The sequence below is a fragment of the Lingula anatina genome, chromosome 1 (assembly GCF_051362555.1).
Source record: "Lingula anatina isolate TDL-2025a chromosome 1, LinAna3.0, whole genome shotgun sequence".
Lineage (NCBI taxonomy): Eukaryota > Metazoa > Brachiopoda > Lingulata > Lingulida > Lingulidae > Lingula > Lingula anatina.
In genome coordinates this window covers 50,635,168-50,656,432 of record NC_141767.1, presented here as the reverse complement: position 1 = coordinate 50,656,432, position 21,265 = coordinate 50,635,168, and the positions used below count along the sequence as shown (strand labels likewise).

General features: G+C 35.5%; 1 protein-coding gene across 2 annotated transcripts; it reads left to right on the top strand.

Moving 5' to 3' along the window:
• Positions 1–20: 20 nt before the first annotated feature.
• On the top strand, positions 21–17,303 carry LOC106153721 (armadillo repeat-containing protein 7). Of its 2 annotated transcripts, none has more exons than XM_087001578.1 (8): positions 21–212; positions 948–1,046; positions 2,210–2,278; positions 8,883–8,949; positions 14,339–14,409; positions 14,756–14,797; positions 15,015–15,138; positions 15,544–17,303. In XM_087001578.1, the coding sequence occupies exons 1-8, from the start codon at positions 104–106 to the stop codon at positions 15,740–15,742; spliced, it is 780 nt and encodes a 259-aa protein (XP_086857704.1). In that variant the 5' UTR covers positions 21–103; the 3' UTR covers positions 15,743–17,303. The 2 variants fall into 2 exon arrangements, with proteins under 2 accessions (XP_086857704.1, XP_013383227.2); XM_013527773.2 differs by having other exon boundaries at positions 14,756–14,847; positions 15,544–15,713.
• The last annotated feature ends 3,962 nt before the right edge of the window (positions 17,304–21,265 follow it).

Genomic DNA, 21,265 nt, shown 5'->3' with positions numbered 1-21,265 from the left:
GTCTATGACAGCCAATCAGTTCATGCCGTTACATTTGACGTCATTTCCGCGCACATGTTCAGTTTAGTGAAGAGGCAGGCAATTTTCTCCAAAACTGTTTAGAATGTTCAGTTCTAAAGAATACCTGCAGAAGAAGACTGGTCCTTGGGGAATTGGTCGCTTTAGCTATCTGCAATCTTTAGTAACCGAATTTCAGGACACCTCCAGCGAAGGTATATGGATGTTTTAAAATCATTCCTCAAGTGGACATCGTCTAACACTGTTTCAGACTTGTTTATTATTATAAATCAGTAAAATGCTAAATGTTAATGATAACGTAGAATCCACAGACAGATTAAAACATATCGGAGCATGGATAAACCGTTAAAGTTATTCAAGTTTTAGTGATATCATGTTTGTAATTTTTTTCAGACGCTATTTACTGAGATGAATCCGATTTAAATTTCACCGGGTGTCAATAAGAGACCATTCCCACAGATATTTAGATCGATCTATCCTCCTGGGGAGCCTCACTAGATTGCTGCCAGCTTAACCAGCTTAAGTGTCTGTCCCTCCTACTTAAAGCTGTAAGGGGGTAATTGACTTTTGTGCGTGCTCGGTTCCCGGAAGCTGACAGCAATTTAGCTTGAACCCCCAGGGAGTTAGGTTGATCCAGATGGATCATTCTAAATCTGTGGGAACCCAGTCTAAATATACGAAATACAACCTTCAGATTATATGGAACATCAAAATAAATCCTCTTTTTTTTTTTGGGGGGGGGGGGGGGGGCGGATTCTGAACCCCAATTGCCATTTGTCTCAGTGTGGTAACACCAGTTATTCTTGGTCAGGTGTCAACATGTCCAACATAAACATGCTTGCTTCCATTTATGTTGTTTATCATTTGTCAAAACATAAGTGAGATGTCATATTATGTAAAATATATTTTCCCTTTGCATTTATTTCTAGAGTCCAAGGAACAAGTGCTTGCAAATTTGGCCAATTTCGCATATGATCCTATCAATTATGACTTCATGAGGAAGTTGAATGTTTGGGATCTTTTTCTTGGTAAGTTGAAGGTATAGCTTTTGCAAATATATTTTTTGTGTCATAAATATCTCCAGATGATATGCACTTCATGACTCCTATCTTTACAGAGTTTGAAGTCATAGTAACTGAGTACTATTGAAGTATAGAAGGCTACTTTATTTTATTTTGAATGTTTACAAACTGCTTATAAAGGTATATAGAGTGTACTTGATGGGGCTTCATACAGAATTTTAAAATAATGAGTGAAAGGAAGCTGACATAAGACATGAAGAGAAAGTATCAAAGTGAATATTTCATTCAATATAAGTGTTTTCATTCAACTTACACAGTCACTGTTATAATATGTTTGAAACATTGCCTTCTTTTTTTACTACGTTAGCACTAATATTGTATTAGAGTAGGGTAAATCTAAAAAAAATTCCATAATAGGTGTTTTCTGAGGTGAAATTTGGCACTGAGCACAAATATGACAATCCTTTATTTCAACAACAATTACTTAGGTCAGTTAATGACTATTTTCAAAATGGCAGCCAAAACAACAGCCTACTAAGAGTTTCATCAACAACAATTAAAAGTTCTCTAGTGTGTCATTTGTCTTTTCCTATCTTTTAGGGGTTGTAGAATCCGTTTCTGATATTAATACTCATATTGGTACATTTGGCAGTGAGTTAAGATACCATGTGAGCTCACATCTTACAAACTATGGGTCCTTTAATTGTTGATGTTGAAACTATTGTTAGGGCATTTTGTCTGCCATTTTAAATCGTCATTTTACCAACCTAAATGGCTGTTGTGAAAAAATAGCTGTACATGTATGTCAAGCATCATTTTCTGCCATGTAGAAAACACTTATCAAAATTTTGTGCTTCACCCAACCCTATTCAATACAGGTGTATACATGCATATAGTTACTACAGTTACTGATATGTAGTACAAATGCTTTGTATACGTTTCCAAAAATAGTAAATTACCGACCTAAAGAATGCCCCTATCTCAAGTTTCTCATGAGAAATGAACTTTTTAACCCATTTTGCCTCTAAAATCAACTGTTCTATGAGAGATTTCCAAAAAAAGTTCTTATTAACCCTACCCTAATTGCATGGTCAAGTAACTGCTTGTAGGAACAGTATTGCATTATGAGCAGTGTGTTTACTTATTATTATTATTATTTTTTTTTTCAGATTGTTTGACAGAGAGTAATCCAAAGTTAGTTGAATTTGCCATTGGTGGTATTTGCAACTGTTCCCTTGGTGAGCTGAATATAGTATTTCATAATTCTTGTAGTACTTTATAGCAGTATACAAAGAGATTCTCAGTGGTAATCGGAAGAAAATGAAAAAAAACAAAAACAGATTATTTTAATTAAACCAAATTCACAGACAACAGAGATAATTTTAATTAAACATATTTAAAATGGTACTTTGCTGTTGCTGCAAAAGATATTATGTGCTTGCGTGAAAACACCTCAAATTTTATTATAAAAATTGGTCTAGATATACATAATATGTCACAGGCCAGATCCCAGTCTAGTCCACTAATTTAGATGGTGTGAAAACGCATAATCATTAAAGGTGGGGAATGTAAAGCGCCGCACCGCGCCGTAAAGCGTCTGAGCGGGATAGATGTTATATATATCACTTGTAGTTGAGGGGAGGGAGGAGGAAACAAATTTTAAGATTTCTTACCTTAATTTTGTCTGTTGTTTTCTACTTCTCTTTTCTTTGTGAACTTCACATGCAGGCTCCACGGAAACTGGGAATATTCTGCCTAGGGTTCTTCTTCTGTGTTTATGTCACGTGACATGAGCCAACGTTGCCATTGGCCGGAAAGTCAGATTGATTGACATGAACTGGTGCTGTACTTGTACTCACCCGTATTGTGTCATCTTCTCGGTCTCTGGTGCCAGTAGGGCGGCTGTACATCTGCTGCTTTTTCTCTTGCGCGCTAGTTAATGGACGACCCCCGCATACGTTGGATTATAAACTTATTTATCCCATGCAAAGCCAGATCCCAGTCTAGTCCACTAACTGACTGACCTAGACCCCATTCCAATGGGGTTTTCAGCATAATGAGCTGTTAAGCTGCCAGTTTGTTTGTATGGCATGTGTAATTAAATAGGGGATGTCATAGATCAAGATATATTATGATATTTACAGGGGTGGCAAATGAAATATAGTTGTATTCATATGAGGATAATTTTTATGTACAGACACAGATGTGTCTGTACATATTGCCATCACCTGCGTCTGCCGTCGCCGATGCCGATGCCGTCGCCGATGCCGTGCACTTTCCTTGTAAACACGATAAGTGGAGGACAGTTTTACTTTTTGGCTTTATATTTACAGAGCTGATGAATATTCATAAAACGCAGGTCAAGTTCGAAAATCAGCATGATCGGGCCATTATTGTAGAACTTATGCTGTTTTTTCACTTTTCAGCATATATGCAACCCTGTAAACACATTTTAAGGAACACCGTTAGGCCTGTTGTCATGAAACTCACAGGAGTAATCAATCTTACTAAAACGCAGGTCAAGTTCGAAAATCGGCATGATCGGGCCATTACTTTAGAAGTTATGCTGTTTTTTCACATTTCCTCAGATTCAATTCTTAGGCATGTTAACAGTCTTATTATTTTACTAATAAGATACATAAAAGTGTTTGTTTGACATTTCCTGAATCTTTACAAAATTGTTAGTTGATTATGTAAAAATGATGGTAAACTTGTTATCGTGTATTGTGTAATAAAGTGTCAAAAATGGAAATAAACTCATATCATTGCAGTTTGTCAGATGCAATCATTCACTATGTTCAGAATCTCAGGATGGAGGAAATTGGACATTTAACACTGTTGTATTGATATTTTTCCCATCTCATCAATTTTCTTAGTTGATCGTATAAAAATGGCAGTAACCTGTTAATTTTGTTTATGTTAAAAAAATTGTTAAAAATGGAAAAAAAACATTTCAGAACAGTGCTGTCTTGTTTACATTTTGGCATTTTCAAGTTGTGACTTTGAAGTTCCATGGGCCTGAAGACCTTTGCTAGTCACATTTTCTGAATATCCATGATACTAATATTTTATTATTAAAAATTGATGGTCATTAAGCTGTTTAACATTATGTAATATTGCATCAAAATTTGAAAAAAACTTATTTTGGGCACTGCTCCCATGATGACCATTTAAGAAAAACCATGTCACTTACTGTTCTCAAACAGTACAGTAAATATGTACAGATGTGTCTGTACATATTGCCATCACCTGCGTCTGTCGTGGCTGGCGTTGCCGTCACTGTCACTGTCGCCGTGCACTTTCATTGTAAACGCGATAAGTGGAAGGCAGTTTTACTTTTTGGCTGTATATTTACAGAGCTGATGAATATCCATAAAACGCAGGTCAAGTCCGAAAATCAGCATGATCGGGCCATTATTGTAGAACTTATGCTGTTTTTTCACTTTTCAGCATATATGCAACACTGTAAACACATTTCAAGGAAAACCGTTAGGCCTGTTGTCATGAAACTCATAGGAGTAATCAATCTTACTATAACGCAGGTCAAGTTAGAAAATAGGCATGATCGGGCCACTATTTTAGTTATGCTTTTTATTTCACTTTTCAGCATATATGCAACACTGTAAACACAAAATAAGAAAAACAGATAGGCCAATTGTCAGTAAACTCACAGGAGTGGTCATTCCTGCTAAAACGCAGGTTGAGTTTAAAAATCAGCTTAATTGGGCCATTATTTTGAAGAAATGCTGTTTTTTCACATTTCCTCAGATTTAATTCTTAGGCATGTTAACATGCATGTTTCATTATTTAATTAGTAAGATAAGTAAAAGTGTTTGTTTGGCATTTCCTGCATCTTTACAACATATGTAAAAATGATGGTAAACTTGTTATCTTGTATTGTGTAATAAAGTTTCAAAAAATGGAAATAAACTCATATCATTGCAGTTTGTCAGATTCAATCATTGACATTCACTATGTTCAGAATCTCAGAATGGAAGAAATTGGACATTTAACACTGCTCTATTGATATTTTTCCCATCTCATCAATTTTTTTAGTTGATCATATAAAAACGGCAGTAAACTGTTAATTTTGTTTTATGTTAAAAATTGTTAAAAATGGAAAAAAAAAATTCAGAACAGTGCTGTCTTGTTTACATTTTGGCATTTTCAAGTTGTGACTTTGAAGTTCCATGGGCCTGAAGACCTTTGCTAGTAACATTTTCTGAATATCCATAATACTCATCATTATGCTGTTAAACATTATGTAATATTGCATCAAAATTTGAAAAAAAAAAAACTATTTTGGGCACTGCCCTCATGATGACCATTTAAGAAAAACCATGTCACTTACTGTTCTCAAACTTACAGGAAAGAAACATGGGACTAAAATACAGCTTCAGTAGGCAATGCAGTCTGTTTGGTAATTCTTACTGCCAGTTAAACAGTTTTTTTGTGAAAATTTAATTTTTCACATATTGGCATTTTCAAGGTGTAACTTTGAAGTTCCACGGGCTTGAAGACCCATGCTAGTCACATTTTCTGAAAATCCATGTATATTTTATTATTAAAAATTGACGGTCATTATGCTGTTAACCATTATGTAATATTGCATCAGAATAGAAGAAAACACAATTTTGGGTGCTGCTTGAGCATAATTTAAATTTGATGTTGAATTTGCAGTTTAACATAATGTACTTTTGCATCAGAATTGACAGTAGCCTATTTTGTGCATAGTTATTTCCTGTTTTTTGTCTGTACATTTGACAGCTTTGCTGCCTTGTTAAAGATTATCATTGTTCCATGCTGTCATAGGTTAACATGTACACTAAGTGAACAAAAACACTGAGCTCAATATTTTTTCACTTGGATAAAATCCACTTTTTATGTACAGACACAGATGTGTCTGTACATATTGCCATCACCTGCGTCTGTCGTCGCCGATGGCGATGGCGATGGCGATGCCGATGCCGGCGCCGTGCACTTTCCTTGTAAACACGATAAGTGAAGGGCAGTTTTACTTTTTGGCTTTATATTTACAGAGCTGATGAATATTCATAAAACGCAGGTCAAGTTCGAAAATCAGCATGATCGGGCCATTATTGTAGAAGTTATGCTGTTTTTTCACTTTTCAGCATATTTTTCACATTTCCTCAGATTCAATTCTTAGGCATGTTAACAGTCTAATTATTAAACTAATAAGATACGTAAAAGTGTTTGTTTGACATTTCCTGCATCTTTACAACATTGTTAGTTGATTTTGTAATAATGATGGTAAACTTGTTATCGTGTATTGTGTAATAAAGTTTCAAAAATGGAAATAAACTCATATCATTGCAGTTTGTCAGATTGAATTATTCACTATGTTCAGAATCTCAGAATGGAAGAAATTGGACATTTAACACTGCTCTGTTGATATTTTTCCCATCTCATCAATTTTCTTAGTTGATAATATAAAAATGGCAGTAAACTGTTAATTTTGTTTTATGTTAAAAATTGTTAAAAATGGAAAAAAAAAAACATTTCAGAACAGTGCTGTCTTGTTTACATTTTGGCATTTTCAAGTTGTGACTTTGAAGTTCCATGGGCCTGAAGACCTTTGCTAGTCACATTTTCTGAATATCCATGATACTAATATTTTATTATTAAAAATTGATGGTCATCATGCTGTTAAACATTATGTAATATTGCATCAAAATTTGAAAAAAAACTATTTTGGGCACTGCTCCCATGATGACCATTTAAGAAAAACCATGTCACTTACTGTTCTCAAACAGTACAGTAAATATATATAGATGTGTCTGTACATATTGCCATCACCTGCGTCTGTCGTCGCCGTCGCCGTCGGCGCCGTGCACTTTCCTTGTAAACACGATAAGTGGAAGGCAGTTTTACTTTTTGGCTTTATATTTACAGAGCTGATGAATATTCATAAAATGCAGGTCAAGTTCGAAAATCAGCATGATCGGGCCATTATTGTAGAAGTTATGCTGTTTTTTCACTTTTCAGCATATATGCAACACTGTAAACACATTTCAACGAAAACCGATAGGCCTGTTGTCATGAAACTCACAGGAAAAATTGATCTTACTAAAACGCAGGTCAAGTTCGAAAATTGGCATGATCGGGCCACTATTTTAGTAGTTATGCTTTTTTTTCTTTTTTCAGCATATATGCAACACTGTAAACACAATATAAGAAAAACAGATAGGCCAATTGTCATTAAACTCACAGGAGTGGTCAATCCTGCTAAAACGCAAGTCAAGTTCAAAAATCAGCATAATCAGGCCATTATTTTAGAAGTTATGCTGTTTTTTACATTTCCTTAGATTCAATTCTTAGGCATGTTAACAGTTTCATTATTTAATTAATAAGATATGTAAAAGTGTTTTTTTGACATTTCCTGCATCTTTACTACATTGTTGGTTGATTTTGTAAAAATGATGTTAAACTTGTTATTGTGTATTGTGTAATAAAGTTTCAAAAATGGAAATAAACTCATATCATTGCAGTTTGTCAGATTGAATCATTCACTATGTTCAGAATCTCAGAATGGAGGAAATTGGACATTTGACACTATTCTATTGATATTTTTCCCATCTCATCAATTTTCTTAGTTGATCATATAAAAATGGCAGTTAACTGTTAATTTTGTTTTATGTTAAAAATTGTTAAAAATGGAAATAAACCCATTTCAGAACAGTGCTGTCTTGTTTACATTTTGGCATTTTCAAGTTGTGGCTTTGAAGTTCCATGGGCCTAAAGACCTTTGCTAGTCACATTTTCTGAATATCCATGATACTAATATTTTATTATTAAAAATTGATGGTCATTATGCTGTTAAACATTATGTAATATTGCATCAAAATTTGAAAAAAAACTATTTTGGGCACTGCTCCCATGATGACCATTTAAGAAAAACCATGTCACTTACTGTTCTCAAACAGTACAGTAAATATGTACAGATGTGTCTGTACATATTGCCATCACCTGCGTCTGTCGTCGCCGTCATCGCTGTTGCCGGCACCTTGCACTTTCATTGTAAACACGATAAGTGGAAGGCAGTTTTACTTTTGGGCTTTATATTTAAAGAGCTGATGAATATTCATAAAATGCAGGTCAAGTTCGAAAATCAGGATGATCGGGCCATTATTGTAGAAGTTATGCTTTTTTCTTTCACTTTTCAACATATATGCAACACTGTAAACACATTTCAAGAAAAACCGATAGGCCTGTTGTCGTGAAACTCTCAGGAGTAATCGATCTTACTAAAACGGAGGTCAAGTTCGAAAATTGGCATGCAGCCTGAGTTGGAAAAGCAGTCTAATTGGCTTCTTTTTCTGGAAGTTATACATTTTCAAAGTGTGAACTTGAACTCTCATGGGCCTGAAGCCTTATGCTTGTTACACATTTTACTTTCATTGGTATTACCTGTTGAGCATAATTAAAATTTGATGTTGAATTTACAGTTTAACATAATGTACTTTTGCATCAGAATAAACAGTAGCCTATTTTGTGCATAGTTATTTCCTGCTTTTTGTCTGTACATTTGACAGCTTTGCTGCCTTGTTTATAATTAAAATGACCAGTTTAGTCTTGGGGGAAAATGGACAGGTTTTCATAAAATTTATACAGATGAAACATTGCTAGCTTTGCCTGCTACACCCTTGATTAAACATTCCTTTACTAGGTATTTTAATCAATCTATTTTGATATATCTCTATTATATTGTATTAAATTTTAAAATTAAAATGCTTTCCCTTTAAATATTTATGCAATAATCTTTAAAAGTTATCTGAGAAAGTTTACTTTTTATATTGCTCTAACATTTTGATGCTGTTTCAGACAAGGACAACAGAGATCACATTCTGAAAAATGATGGAGTTAAACTTGTTGTAGGCTGCTTATCAAGGTAAATTATTCTTTGATACATGGTCATTATGATTGTAAGAGTCTTGAATAATAATTGAATTAATTGCAGCCTACATGCTTCAGTCTCATTCAATTATTGCAGATTAGTGAAAATCAGTTCTAAAAATTTTAATGGGTTTGATTTATATCTTGAAAGCCTTTCAGTACAAAAATCCCTTTTTATTATGTACAGACACAGATGTGTCTGTACATATTGCCATCACCTGCGTCTGTCGTCGCCGTCGCCGATGGCGATGCCGATGGCGATGGCGATGCCGGCGCCGTGCACTTTCCTTGTAAACACCATAAGTGGAGGGCAGTTTTACTTTTTGGCTTTATATTTACAGAGCTGATGAATATTCATAAAACGCAGGTCAAGTTCAAAAATCAGCATGATCGGGCCATTATTGTAGAAGTTATGCTGTTTTTTCACTTTTCAGCATATTTTCACATTTCCTCAGATTCAATTCTTAGGCATGTTAACAGTCTCATTATTAAACTAATAAGATACGTAAAAGTTTTTGTTTGACATTTCCTGCATCTTTACAACATTGTTAGTTGATTTTGTAAAAATGATGGTAAACTTGTTATCGTGTATTGTGTAATAAAGTGTCAAAAATGGAAATAAACTCATATCATTGCAGTTTGTCAGATTCAATCATTCACTGTGTTCAGAATCTCAGAATGGAAGAAATTGGACATTTAACACTGCTCTATTGATATTTTTCCCATCTCATCAATTTTCTTAGTTGATTATATAAAAATGGCAGTAAACTGTTAATTTTGTTTTATGTTAAAAATTGTTAAATATGGAAAAAAAACATTTCAGAACAGTGCTGTCTTGTTTACATTTTGGCATTTTCAAGTTGTGTCTTTGAAGTTCCATGGGCCTGAAGACCTTTGCTAGTCACATTTTCTGAATATCCATGATACTAATATTTTATTATTAAAAATTGATGGTAATTATGCTGTTAAACATTATGTAATATTGCATCAAAATTTGAAAAAAACTTATTTTGGGCACTGCTCCCATGATGACCATTTAAGAAAAACCATGTCACTTACTGTTCTCAAACAGTACAGTAAATATATATAGATGTGTCTGTACATATTGCCATCACCTGCGTCTGTCGTCTCCGTCATCGCCGTCACCGGCGCCGTGCACTTTCATTGTAAACACGATAAGTGGAAGGCAGTTTTACTTTTTGGTTTTATATTTACAGAGCTGATGAATATTCATAAAACGAAGGTCAAGTTCGACAATCAGCATGATCAGGTCATTATTGTAGAAGTTATGCTTTATTTTTCACTTTTCAGCATATATGCAACACTGTAAACACATTCCAAGGAAAACCGATAGGCCTGTTGTCATGAAACTCACAGGAGTAATCTATCTTACTAAAACGCAGGTTGAGTTAAAAGATCAGCATAATCGGGCCATTATTTTAGAAGTTATGTTGTTTTTTCACATTTTCTCAGATTCAATTCCTAGGCATGTTAACAGTTTCATTATTTAATTAATAAGATATTAAAAGTGTTTGTTTGACATTTCCTGCATCTTTACAACATTGTTAGTTGATTTTGTAAAAATGATAGTAAACTTGTTATCGTGTATTGTGTAATAAAGTTTCAAAAATGGAAATAATTTCATATCATTGCAGTTTGTCAGATTCAATCATTCACTATGTTCAGAATCTCAGAATGGAAGAAATTGGACATTTAACACTGCTCTATTGATATTTTTCCCATCTCATCAATTTTCTTAGTTGATCATATAAAAATGGCAGTAAACTGTTAATTTTGTTTTATGTTAAAAAAATGTTAAAAATGGAAAAAAAAACATTTCAGAACAGTGCTGTCTTGTTTACATTTTGGCATTTTCAAGTTGTGACTTTGACGTTCCATGGGCCTTAAAACCTTTGCTAGTCACATTTTCTGAATATCCATGATACTAATATTTTATTATTAAAAATTGATGGTCATTATGCTGTTAAACATTATGTTATATTGCATCAAAATTTGAAAAAATCCTATTTTGGGCACTGCTCCCATGATGACCATTTAAGAAAAACCATGTCACTTACTGTTCTCAAACTTACAGGAAAGAAACATGGGATTAAAATATAGCTTCAGTAGGCAATGCAATCTGCCAGTTAAACAGTTTTTTTGTGAAATTTTAATTTTTCACATATTGACACTTTCAAGGTGTGACTTTGAAGTTCCACAGGCTTGAAGACCCATGCTTGTCACATTTTCTGAAAATCCATGATACGTATATTTTATTATTAAAAATTGATTGTCATTATGCTGGTAACCATTATGTAATATTGCATCAAAATAGAAGAAAACACAATTTTGGGTGCTGCTGCCATGATGACCATTATGGGAAAACCATGTTACTTATGATTGCCAAACTTTCAAAAAAGAAATACAGGACTAAAATGCAGCCTGAGTTGGAAAAGCAGTCTAATTGACTTCTTTTTCTGGAACTTTTACATTTTCAAAGGGTGAACTTGAACTCCCATGGGCCTGAAGCTTTATGTTTGTTACACATCTAACTTACATTGGTATTACCTGTTGAGCATAATCAGAATTTGATGTTGAATTTGCAGTTTAACATAATGTACTTTTGCATCAGAATTGACAGTAGCCTATTTTGTTATTTCCTGCTTTTTGTCTGTACATTTGACAGCTTTGCTGCCTTGTTATGTACAGACACAGATGTGTCTGTACATATTGCCATCACCTGCGTCTGTCGTCGCCGATGGCGATGCCGATGCCGATGCCGGCGCCGTGCACTTTCCTTGTAAACACGATAAGTGGAGGGCAGTATTACTTTTTGGCTTTATATTTACAGAGCTGATGAATATTCATAAAACGCAGGTCAAGTTCGAAAATCAGCATGATTGGGCCATTATTGTAGAAGTTATGCTGTTTTTTCACTTTTCAGCATATTTTTCACATTTCCTCAGATTCAATTCTTAGGCATGTTAACAGTCTCATTATTAAACTAATAAGATACGTAAAAGTTTTTGTTTGACATTTCCTGCATCTTTACAACATTGTTAGTTGATTTTGTAAAAATGATGGTAAACTTGTTATCGTGTATTGTGTAATAAAGTTTCAAAAATGGAAATAAACTCATATCATTGCAGTTTGTCAGATTGAATCATTCACTATGTTCAGAATCTCAGAATGGAAGAAATTGGACATTTAACACTGCTCTGTTGATATTTTTCCCATCTCATCAATTTTCTTAGTTGATAATATAAAAATGGCAGTAAACTGTTAATTTTGTTTTATGTTTAAAATTGTTAAAAATGGGAAAAAAAACATTTCAGAACAGTGCTGTCTTGTTTACATTTTGGCATTTTCAAGTTGTGACTTTGAAGTTCCATGGGCCTGAAGACCTTTGCTAGTCACATTTTCTGAATATCCATGATACTAATATTTTATTCTTAAAAATTGATGGTCATCATGCTGTTAAACATTATGTAATATTGCATCAAAATTTGAAAAAAACCTATTTTGGGCACTGCTCCCATGATGACCATTTAAGAAAAACCATGTCACTTACTGTTCTCAAACAGTACAGTAAATATATATAGATGTGTCTGTACATATTGCCATCACCTGCGTCTGTCGTCGCCGTCGCCGTCGTTGCCGTGCACTTTCCTTGTAAACACGATAAGTGGAAGGCAGTTTTACTTTTTGGCTTTATATTTACAGAGCTGATGAATATTCATAAAATGCAGGTCAAGTTCGAAAATCAGCATGATCGGGCCATTATTGTAGAAGTTATGCTGTTTTTTCACTTTTCAGCATATATGCAACACTGTAAACACATTTCAACAAAAACCAATAGGCCTGTTGTCATGAAACTCACAGGAAAAATAGATCTTACTAAAATGCAGGTCAAGTTCAAAAATTGGCATGATCGGGCCACTATTTTAGTAGTTATGCTTTTTTTTCTTTTTTCAGCATATATGCAACACTGTAAACACAATATAAGAAAAACAGATAGGCCAATTGTCATTAAACTCACAGGAGTGGTCAATCCTGCTAAAACGCAGGTTAAGTTCAAAAATCAGCATAATCGGGCCATTATTTTAGAAGTTATGCTGTTTTTTACATTTCCTTAGATTCAATTCTTAGGCATGTTAACAGTTTCATTATTTAATTAATAAGATATGTAAAAGTTTTTTTTGACATTTCGTGCATCTTTACAACATTGTTAGTTGATTTTGTAAAAATGATGGTAAACTTGTTATTGTGTATTGTGTAATAAAGTTTCAAAAATGGAAATAAACTCATATCATTGCAGTTTGTCAGATTGAATCATTCACTATGTTCAGAATCTCAGAATGGAAGAAATTGGATATTTAACACTGCTCTGTTGATATTTTTCCAATCTCATCAATTTTCTTAGTTGATAATATAAAAATGGCAGTAAACTGTTAATTTCGTTTTATGTTAAAAGTTGTTAAAAATGGAAATAAACCCATTTCAGAACAGTGCTGTCTTGTTTACATTTTGGCATTTTCAAGTTGTGGCTTTGAAGTTCCATGGGCCTGAAGACCTTTGCTAGTCACATTTTCTGAATATCCATGATACTAATATTTTATTCTTAAAAATTGATGGTTATTATCCTGTTAAACATTATGTAATATTGCATCAAAATTTGAAAAAAACCTATTTTGGGCACTGCTCCCATGATGACCATTTAAGAAAAACCATGTCACTTACTGTTCTCAAACAGTACAGTAAATATGTACAGATGTGTCTGTACATATTGCCATCACCTGCGTCTGTCGTCGCCGTCATCGCCGTCACCGTCACCTTGCACCTCATTGTAAACACGATAAGTGGAAGGCAGTTTTACTTTTGGGCTTTATATTTAAAGAGCTGATGAATATTCATAAAACGCAGGTCAAGTTCGAAAATCAGGATGATCGGGCCATTATTGTAGAAGTTATGCTTTTTTCTTTCACTTTTCAACATATATGCAACACTGTAAACACATTTCAAGGAAAACCGATAGGCCTGTTGTCATGAAACTCTCAGGAATAATCGATCTTACTAAAACGGAGGTCAAGTTCGAAAATCGGCATGCAGCCTGAGTTGGAAAAGCAGTCTAATTGGCTTCTTTTTCTGGAAGTTATACATTTTCAAAGTGTGAACTTGAACTCTCATGGGCCTGAAGCCTTATGCTTGTTACACATTTTACTTTCATTGGTATTACCTGTTGAGCATAATTAAAATTTGATGTTGAATTTACAGTTTAACATAATGTACTTTTGCATCTGAATTGACAGTAGCCTATTTTGTGCATAGTTATTTCCTGCTTTTTGTCTGTACATTTGACAGCTTTGCTGCCTTGTTTTATTTAGTGATAATGAAGAAACTGTGCTATCTGCCATTACATGCCTAATGTTTCTCTTCACTCAAGAATCCGGGGAAGGTAATTATATGTAACTTATTACTAAATTGAAATAATCATGGCCTATTGAAGGAGCACTTGTACATATATTATCATGATTTACGTATTCATGCAATTATTAAAACATTAACTAACATTTCCTTTTTTTAAACAAATGATACATGAAAAGCTTTCATCCTAAAACAATTATTTGCTAAAAGGAGAATGTATGGCTTATTAGACCTTACCCATTATTATGACTTATAAATTCCTATTTGAGGTTAAAATATATTACTTGTAATATATGTATGCAATTTTGTCATATTTATGTGTATATCAAATCCCGGCGTAAAGATTAGAACTTGCCCTGGTTTATGTTTTGTTCCAGAAGTTGCCAGTCTTCCAGTGGTAGAGTGCATGCTCAGATTTAGTAAGTCTGCCAACCCGAGACTGGGGAACTTGGCCATAGTCTTCTTACAGGTATTCACCAGATATAGGTCTTTATTTAAATTATTTTGCATAAACAAAACAATAGAGTCATAAGATATTTTTGGGATGGTCAGCTCACACTCAGAATAGTAAAAAAAGTAAGGATGACACGTTGTAATGGATAATGATGTACGGATTGCTTTTTTTCCACATTTTAGGAATATTGTTCTGGAGATCAGATTCAGGCAGCCATGCAATTTCAAGAACATCTGCAGCAGCAGCAACATTCACATCACCCAACCTGATGCTTGCAGACAGACTGGTGTCACACAGTGAATTAAGGTTTAGTTGGGATTATATTAAATTTAACTGTAGGATATTTGCTTCTGGATAAGGCCTCACTCTTTAATGTTTTTGTATGTTATTGGATTGTAAAGGCACCTTGTTCAGTGAAAGGCCAATTTGTGTAGTCTTAGTAAATAAAACCCCAATAACATTTATAACCTTGTTTTAAGGAAAAGAAAGCCTCTGATGATATTTAGGTCAGTGGTAGCAGTTTAACTTCCACCACATTCTGTTTTTAAGTGTACCAGACCTTTTAGAATAAATTGAATTTGATAAAATTTTCCATGCTTCCTTATATCCCCTGCCCTTCCTCAAGTTGCATACTTTAGATGTGTTATATTCCTCTTTCTCTGCTCTATGTTTAATGATATTTTCATGAATGATGGTGGTCTTTATTTATAGTTCCAGGACATACACACTGGATCAGAGAAAAGTTCCACCCAACTTCATGTTTACATATGCAGCTGGAACTGGGGGACTCCGCAAAGTGCAGAATAGATGCAGCTTCCATCCTGGTCATTATAACCTAAGCCTTTTATTGGAGGCTTCATCTGCCCTTGAGGATATTGCTGGTCATAAATCTCATCTTAGTGTAGGTTAGATTATGTGGATAGATATGGTTTATAATGTTTGGCCTCTTTAAATTATAGAGTCATACTGCAATCACTAGAATTACACATTAAAAGAGACACATTGTAAGAGACAAAGTACATAGTAAACCACTTTGTAATGCATCCTTTTATGTCTAAATACTAGTTAATACAGGGTCTTTATCTGTTTTCTGATTTTTCAGAACTTGCTGCTAAAACCTCAATATGGAAAACTTGTAATATTTTTGGCTCTAAATCAGATGTATAATTTATTTCAATAATAGATAATCAAAATAAACAGACCCACTGATCAGTTGTAACAGCTCTATATCATTCATTACTCTTGAACTTTAGATATTATATGACTTCAAGCCTCATTGTGGGGGTTGGCTTTTGTATTATTTGAAACAACCCTGTTTGCCAGAAAGACTTGGGAGCTTTTGACAACCTACCTGACATAACCTGCAATAAACCTCTTTGCTATCTGTCCAATATACACATTGGTGTGCTATCATGGCTTCGGTTGGCCTTTAGCAGCTGCATGTTGGCCCTCAAGCTGTCACTGATTTCCCTCAGACACTCTTCCTGGGCATCCTGTATCCTCCTCTTTGTGCCACGACTGTCTTTGGTGTGACCTCTTCTGTCCACTCGGCTCACCGTCGATTGATTCCTGCGTCATCATATCTCGGCCGTATGACAGACGTCGCCATTTTGGAAGTAGTGCAAACTACTCTAGATACCAATATAATAAACATGGCAGCGCCCTGACAGGACATGTTTATTTAGGCATAATAAATAATTATACATTCTTACTATTATTAACAAATTCTTTCTTCATTTTAATTATATATTCATCGTTGTTGTTATTAAATCAAGAGCAGCAATAATAACCCTATTTGTTATTTATATTGTGATTTAAATTCTGTGAGAGAAGAGGAAGAAAACGAAGGGGAATCTACCTGATATATTGATAGTACACGCAGCTATGCCTACTCTTCTCAAATTTGAAATCTGGTCTTGTATTAGGGAGTTTAGTGGGGAAACCACCAAGATGATCATCGGTTGTTTTTTCTTGAGTTTATGTTGGAGAAACCAAGGCAGCAACTGAAAAATTATGCTCTTCCCATAGCCAGTTGGTAAAATGGACACGCAGTCTTTTCCTTCGAACAATATCCTCAGTGTTTCCAGTTGTTTTTCACGTAGTTTGAAGTCTTGATCTTTAAAAAGTGGGCAGGAAGATAGTGCATATTCAATACATTCGTCGAATGACGCCATATTTGTTAGATCCACGTGTTTTGGGGGAACTATATTGTTTTGATTGCGGTATACATTAGTGATGCGGCGCCGTCCATCCGGGTTCTTGACCTGATCACATATGTTGTGCGTAGGCGACATTTTTTACTGTCATACATCCGAGACTAGTTTCAAGGCGTTCGGAAGATAGCCGGAAATTGTCGAGGAGTTCCGAATGCTCTTCTGTCCTCAGCATCTTTGGTAGTGAGGCCCACTATTCTTATGATAGAAATGGTGTTTTTGTCATTTTAAAGGTTTAATAAATCTTCTATTATTTAAGCTGTGTTCTTTATTTTCTATTTATAACAGCTACGGATTTTTGAGGAAAATAAAAAGGCGGGATTTTTTGCCCTGTTTTATGGTTATATTTCAACTCTTGGGACTTTGGAGTCACTTCCAATTTCGTGTTAATACAATGGTTGTTAACCCATTGTTCTAATTCCCAACCTTGTTTGGGTAAATGCACTTTACCAGAGATGAATAACACCTTTATATTTTTTAAACTAATAGGTAAAATAATCGATTCCTATTGTGTAATGTGGTGTCATTTCCTTTAACCATAAAAGGTGGGGAGAAAAAGCACCAAAGCATTGTCAAAGTGAGTACCGCAATTATGTAGACATATGGCTGAATATAGTAGGAAAATATTTGGAGTCGAGGGTTAGATGGGGAGGGAAGGAGAGTAAAAGAAAGTGATCATAGTAAGTTCACCTTACCTTTTCTTGAATATACTTAATATATCATCTGAGCGATGCTTCATACAAACTTCTCCCTCCACCTTATCTCTTCTCTGTAAAGTAGCGATCTGCTGGTGTTTTGTGTTCTCACGCGCATTACGCGTTGTGTCACGTGACGCACATGCATAAGTTATTGGTCTATTCTGGTGTAGTAGGAGGAGCCACTGTCGGGTGTATATGTCAGTTTATAACACTTATGAGCCACAGTTTACCAGAGATGAATAACTCCTTTATATTTTTTAAACTAATAGGTAAAATAATTGATTTCTGTTGTGTAATGTGGTGTCATTTCCTTAAACCATAAAAAGTGGGGAGAAAAAGCGCCATAATAAACCTTGTAGAAAGGTTTATACCCCCACCCAAAAAAATCCGAGATTATAGGAAGACTACAATTGTGTTTGTGTTCTTACTAAGCACTTTTATTAGTGTAAACATTTTGTAGAATGCTTGTAAGGAAAAGTCTATGCTGACATGTTGACGGTTTTTGCATTTGTTATCAAAGATTATATTTGTATCATTTGATTTGGCACTAATTTTTGCTTATTTTAAAACATGTTCTTAATACTGCCTTTCATAGAATTAAAGCTGATAATTCACCTGATGTATCCAGGAATTTAAGCATAGTCTGTTCATCTACATGTTTTGTATACATAAGATAATGATACCCATATTATATGCTGCATAGCAGTTAGTATCTAAAATATTGTTTGAAGGCATCTGAATTCCACCTTCCAATGTCCCTAAGCTGTTGGTCAGAAAGACTGCACTGGGCGGCTAAAGTAGTTCATCCAATGCGAAAGCTATGTGGCTTGATGTTTAGATGCGAGAGTTGAGCAGCTTGAGTGCACATATTCTGAAATCTACAGAACTCACGTCTGTGTACAGGAGAAGTGTTCTGGTCTCGTGGAGGTAGAAATATCCATTTTGCATGTTTGGACAGATTCTTTGATAATTTGCTAGCATTGTTACTGGGCACGTTGGTGAGTTTTGTTTATTAAGAAGCACTTTGTTCACTGAGGTTGACTTGGAATGTTTAAATGTGGGGACAGAAGTGCCCAGCCCTCAGGGGGAATTGATTGTCACGTTCTGCACCAGTAAAGTGTGCTGAGAGTCACCTGTTGTATATTCGCCTAGTCGTAGTAATCCATAGAAGGCAGCAAAGAACATCGTGGAGAAGAGTGTGATTTCATAACTGGATCGTAAAATAGAGTGGATGGCTAGCATCGAGGCTTGTAGCATCAGAACGGTGATCGTAGCTCTGTGTTCAGGTGGAGGTGCTGTGGCATTAGATTCTTCTTGCTTTTCTAAGCCTTTTAGTGCTTGCTTGACAAAAAAGAAGTGGGTCGTCGAGATGCTTCATTTTGTATTTTTAGCTCAAGGTGGATTTGAATGTTTTTAGAGAACTTGTTTTATATCTTTCGCTTAGAAACTGGAAGAACAGTGCTGTTACAGATGGATTGTTGGGAAAAGCTGAAGTGCCTGTCAGTTCGTAGAACTCTTGTAAATGGGATTCTATTTTCTCGTAAGTGGCACGTGCTTGGAGTGAGTGCTGCCTCCATGGTTTTCTTTAGGTCAGCCATGAGGCGATTGGCAGCTTGGTTCTTGAGATCAATGGAAAGTTGACTCGTCGCAGATTGGGTCCCCTGTACCCAAACGACTACAGGTTTCAACAGGTTGCTGAGCTGCCATTCTTGTGGTACTGGTGTTGGCTCCTGTGCAGCAAGCAGTGTTGACTTGTGGAATCTCTGTAATTCAAATCGGGAAGGCACCAGCTGCCGCATGGAGAGATCCAGGAATGTGAAGTGCTCTAAACTTCTAAAGTGAGTATTTTTGTTGAGGCAGGTCAAAACTAATTTCCTTACAAGGATCATAATGTGTTGGTCTTTGAAGTGCATTGTTTAAAATGTATATGAGAGCCTCGTTATCAGACCATATTGTTAGCTTTTTGTTTTCCAGGTTATCCTGGCAAATTAAATCTGATGTCACGATTGGATACAGTTCTAAAAGTGAAATGTGTGACTGCTCTTTATTATCTTTTCATTGTCCATAGAACCACTTGTCATTGTAAATGGCACCAAATCCACAGCTTTTCGATGCATTGGTGAAAATACTCCACCCTTCTTCATGGAAAAACCCTTTACCATTAGAATTTGTAAGAAATTTTTGCCAGGTAAATAGATGGGAGTGGGATTCATTGTTGAGGCGTATTCTTTAGAAGAGTTTGGAAATGCCTATTGTGAGGTTGATTAAGTGTCGCAAAAATGCTCTACCCACTGGGATTACGAAACAACAAAAATTAATAAGGCATGTGATGGACTCTAGGTCTTGGAGGGTTATTTTCTTTTTAGATAGATGGGTTTGAATGAGATTGAGACAGCCCTCTATTTTTTTCAGGTGGTAGCCTTGCTTCTTGTCTAATTCAATGCCTGCAAAGGAGATGGTAGTCATGGGGACTGTGGTTTATTTCGGACACTAAAGGGACACCAATGTGTTTACATAAGGCACAAAATTTTGCAAGAGAGTTCTGACATTCGACTTCTGTTAGGGCAGCAATCAGGAAATCGTCCAGTAAGTGTATAATATGTGGTATATTGCACTTGTTTTTGGCTATCCATTCCAGTGCTGTGGAAAATATCTCGAATGTTTGGCAGGAAGAAGATAGCCCCATTGGTAAAACGATACCTAGGATCGATTGCTAAGTTTCTAAAATCGAGATTGAGATTGACCAAGGGGGCTGCCAGATCAAACTGGGGTATTACCGAAAATTGGGGGGGGGGGGGGGGGGGGGAGGTCTCCTGTTTGTCTCTTGGGAGCAGGGTATTGGAGGTGTGTGGTATAAGGCCTTTGAGATCAACATACTGGTCTTCTTGAATTTTAGTGATGGTTGTCTGGGAGAGGTGGTGAGTTAATGATTGATAGGCCGTATCTGTAGATGCTGCCAGGGTTGAGTCCCCTGAACCCAACTGGTTAGTTTGCCAGTGAAGAAGGGTGGGTGAAGATGCTCAGTTGAATGTTCCGTCTGGGTTCACCGTTATAACCTGATATTCCCCAGAATTCAGTAGTGAAAGCAATGGGTCCCCTGAACCCAATAAAGCTTGATTGCCAGAGCTACCTGAACTAGTGCTGGGTGTCGGATCTGCGTGTCCGGGCTCTGGATCTTCTGTCACAGAGGGAGAGGTGGTGGGCTGATGGTCCATTGTGTGGATTCTTGGGATTGGTGGTCTTTCCATAATGACCATCATAGTAAGTTAACCTTACCTTTTCTTGAATATACTTAATACTCCCGCTGAGCCAATATGTCCTGGAGCGCTTCTTCATGCTCAGCTCTATCAGGTTGCATCATATTTAAACAGGACTGGAGGGTGTCCATTTTAAAATGGTGGTAAGTGACAAATTCATTCAATGTGTTAAGATTCAAAATGATTCTAACTTTTCCATTTTTCTTAGGACGGGTAAAAATAGTAGAGATAAATTGTCCCTCTTCTGGCAATGAGTTATGACTCC

Bases quoted from the DNA above. Each gene is read 5' to 3' on its own strand.
- LOC106153721 (XM_087001578.1), top strand. From the start codon at position 104: ATGTTCAGTTCTAAAGAATACCTGCAGAAGAAGACTGGTCCTTGGGGA. The intron at 213-947 runs GTATATGGATGT...ATTTATTTCTAG, and splicing joins TCAGGACACCTCCAGCGAAG to AGTCCAAGGAACAAGTGCTT. The intron at 14,410-14,755 runs GTAATTATATGT...GTTTTGTTCCAG, and splicing joins CACTCAAGAATCCGGGGAAG to AAGTTGCCAGTCTTCCAGTG.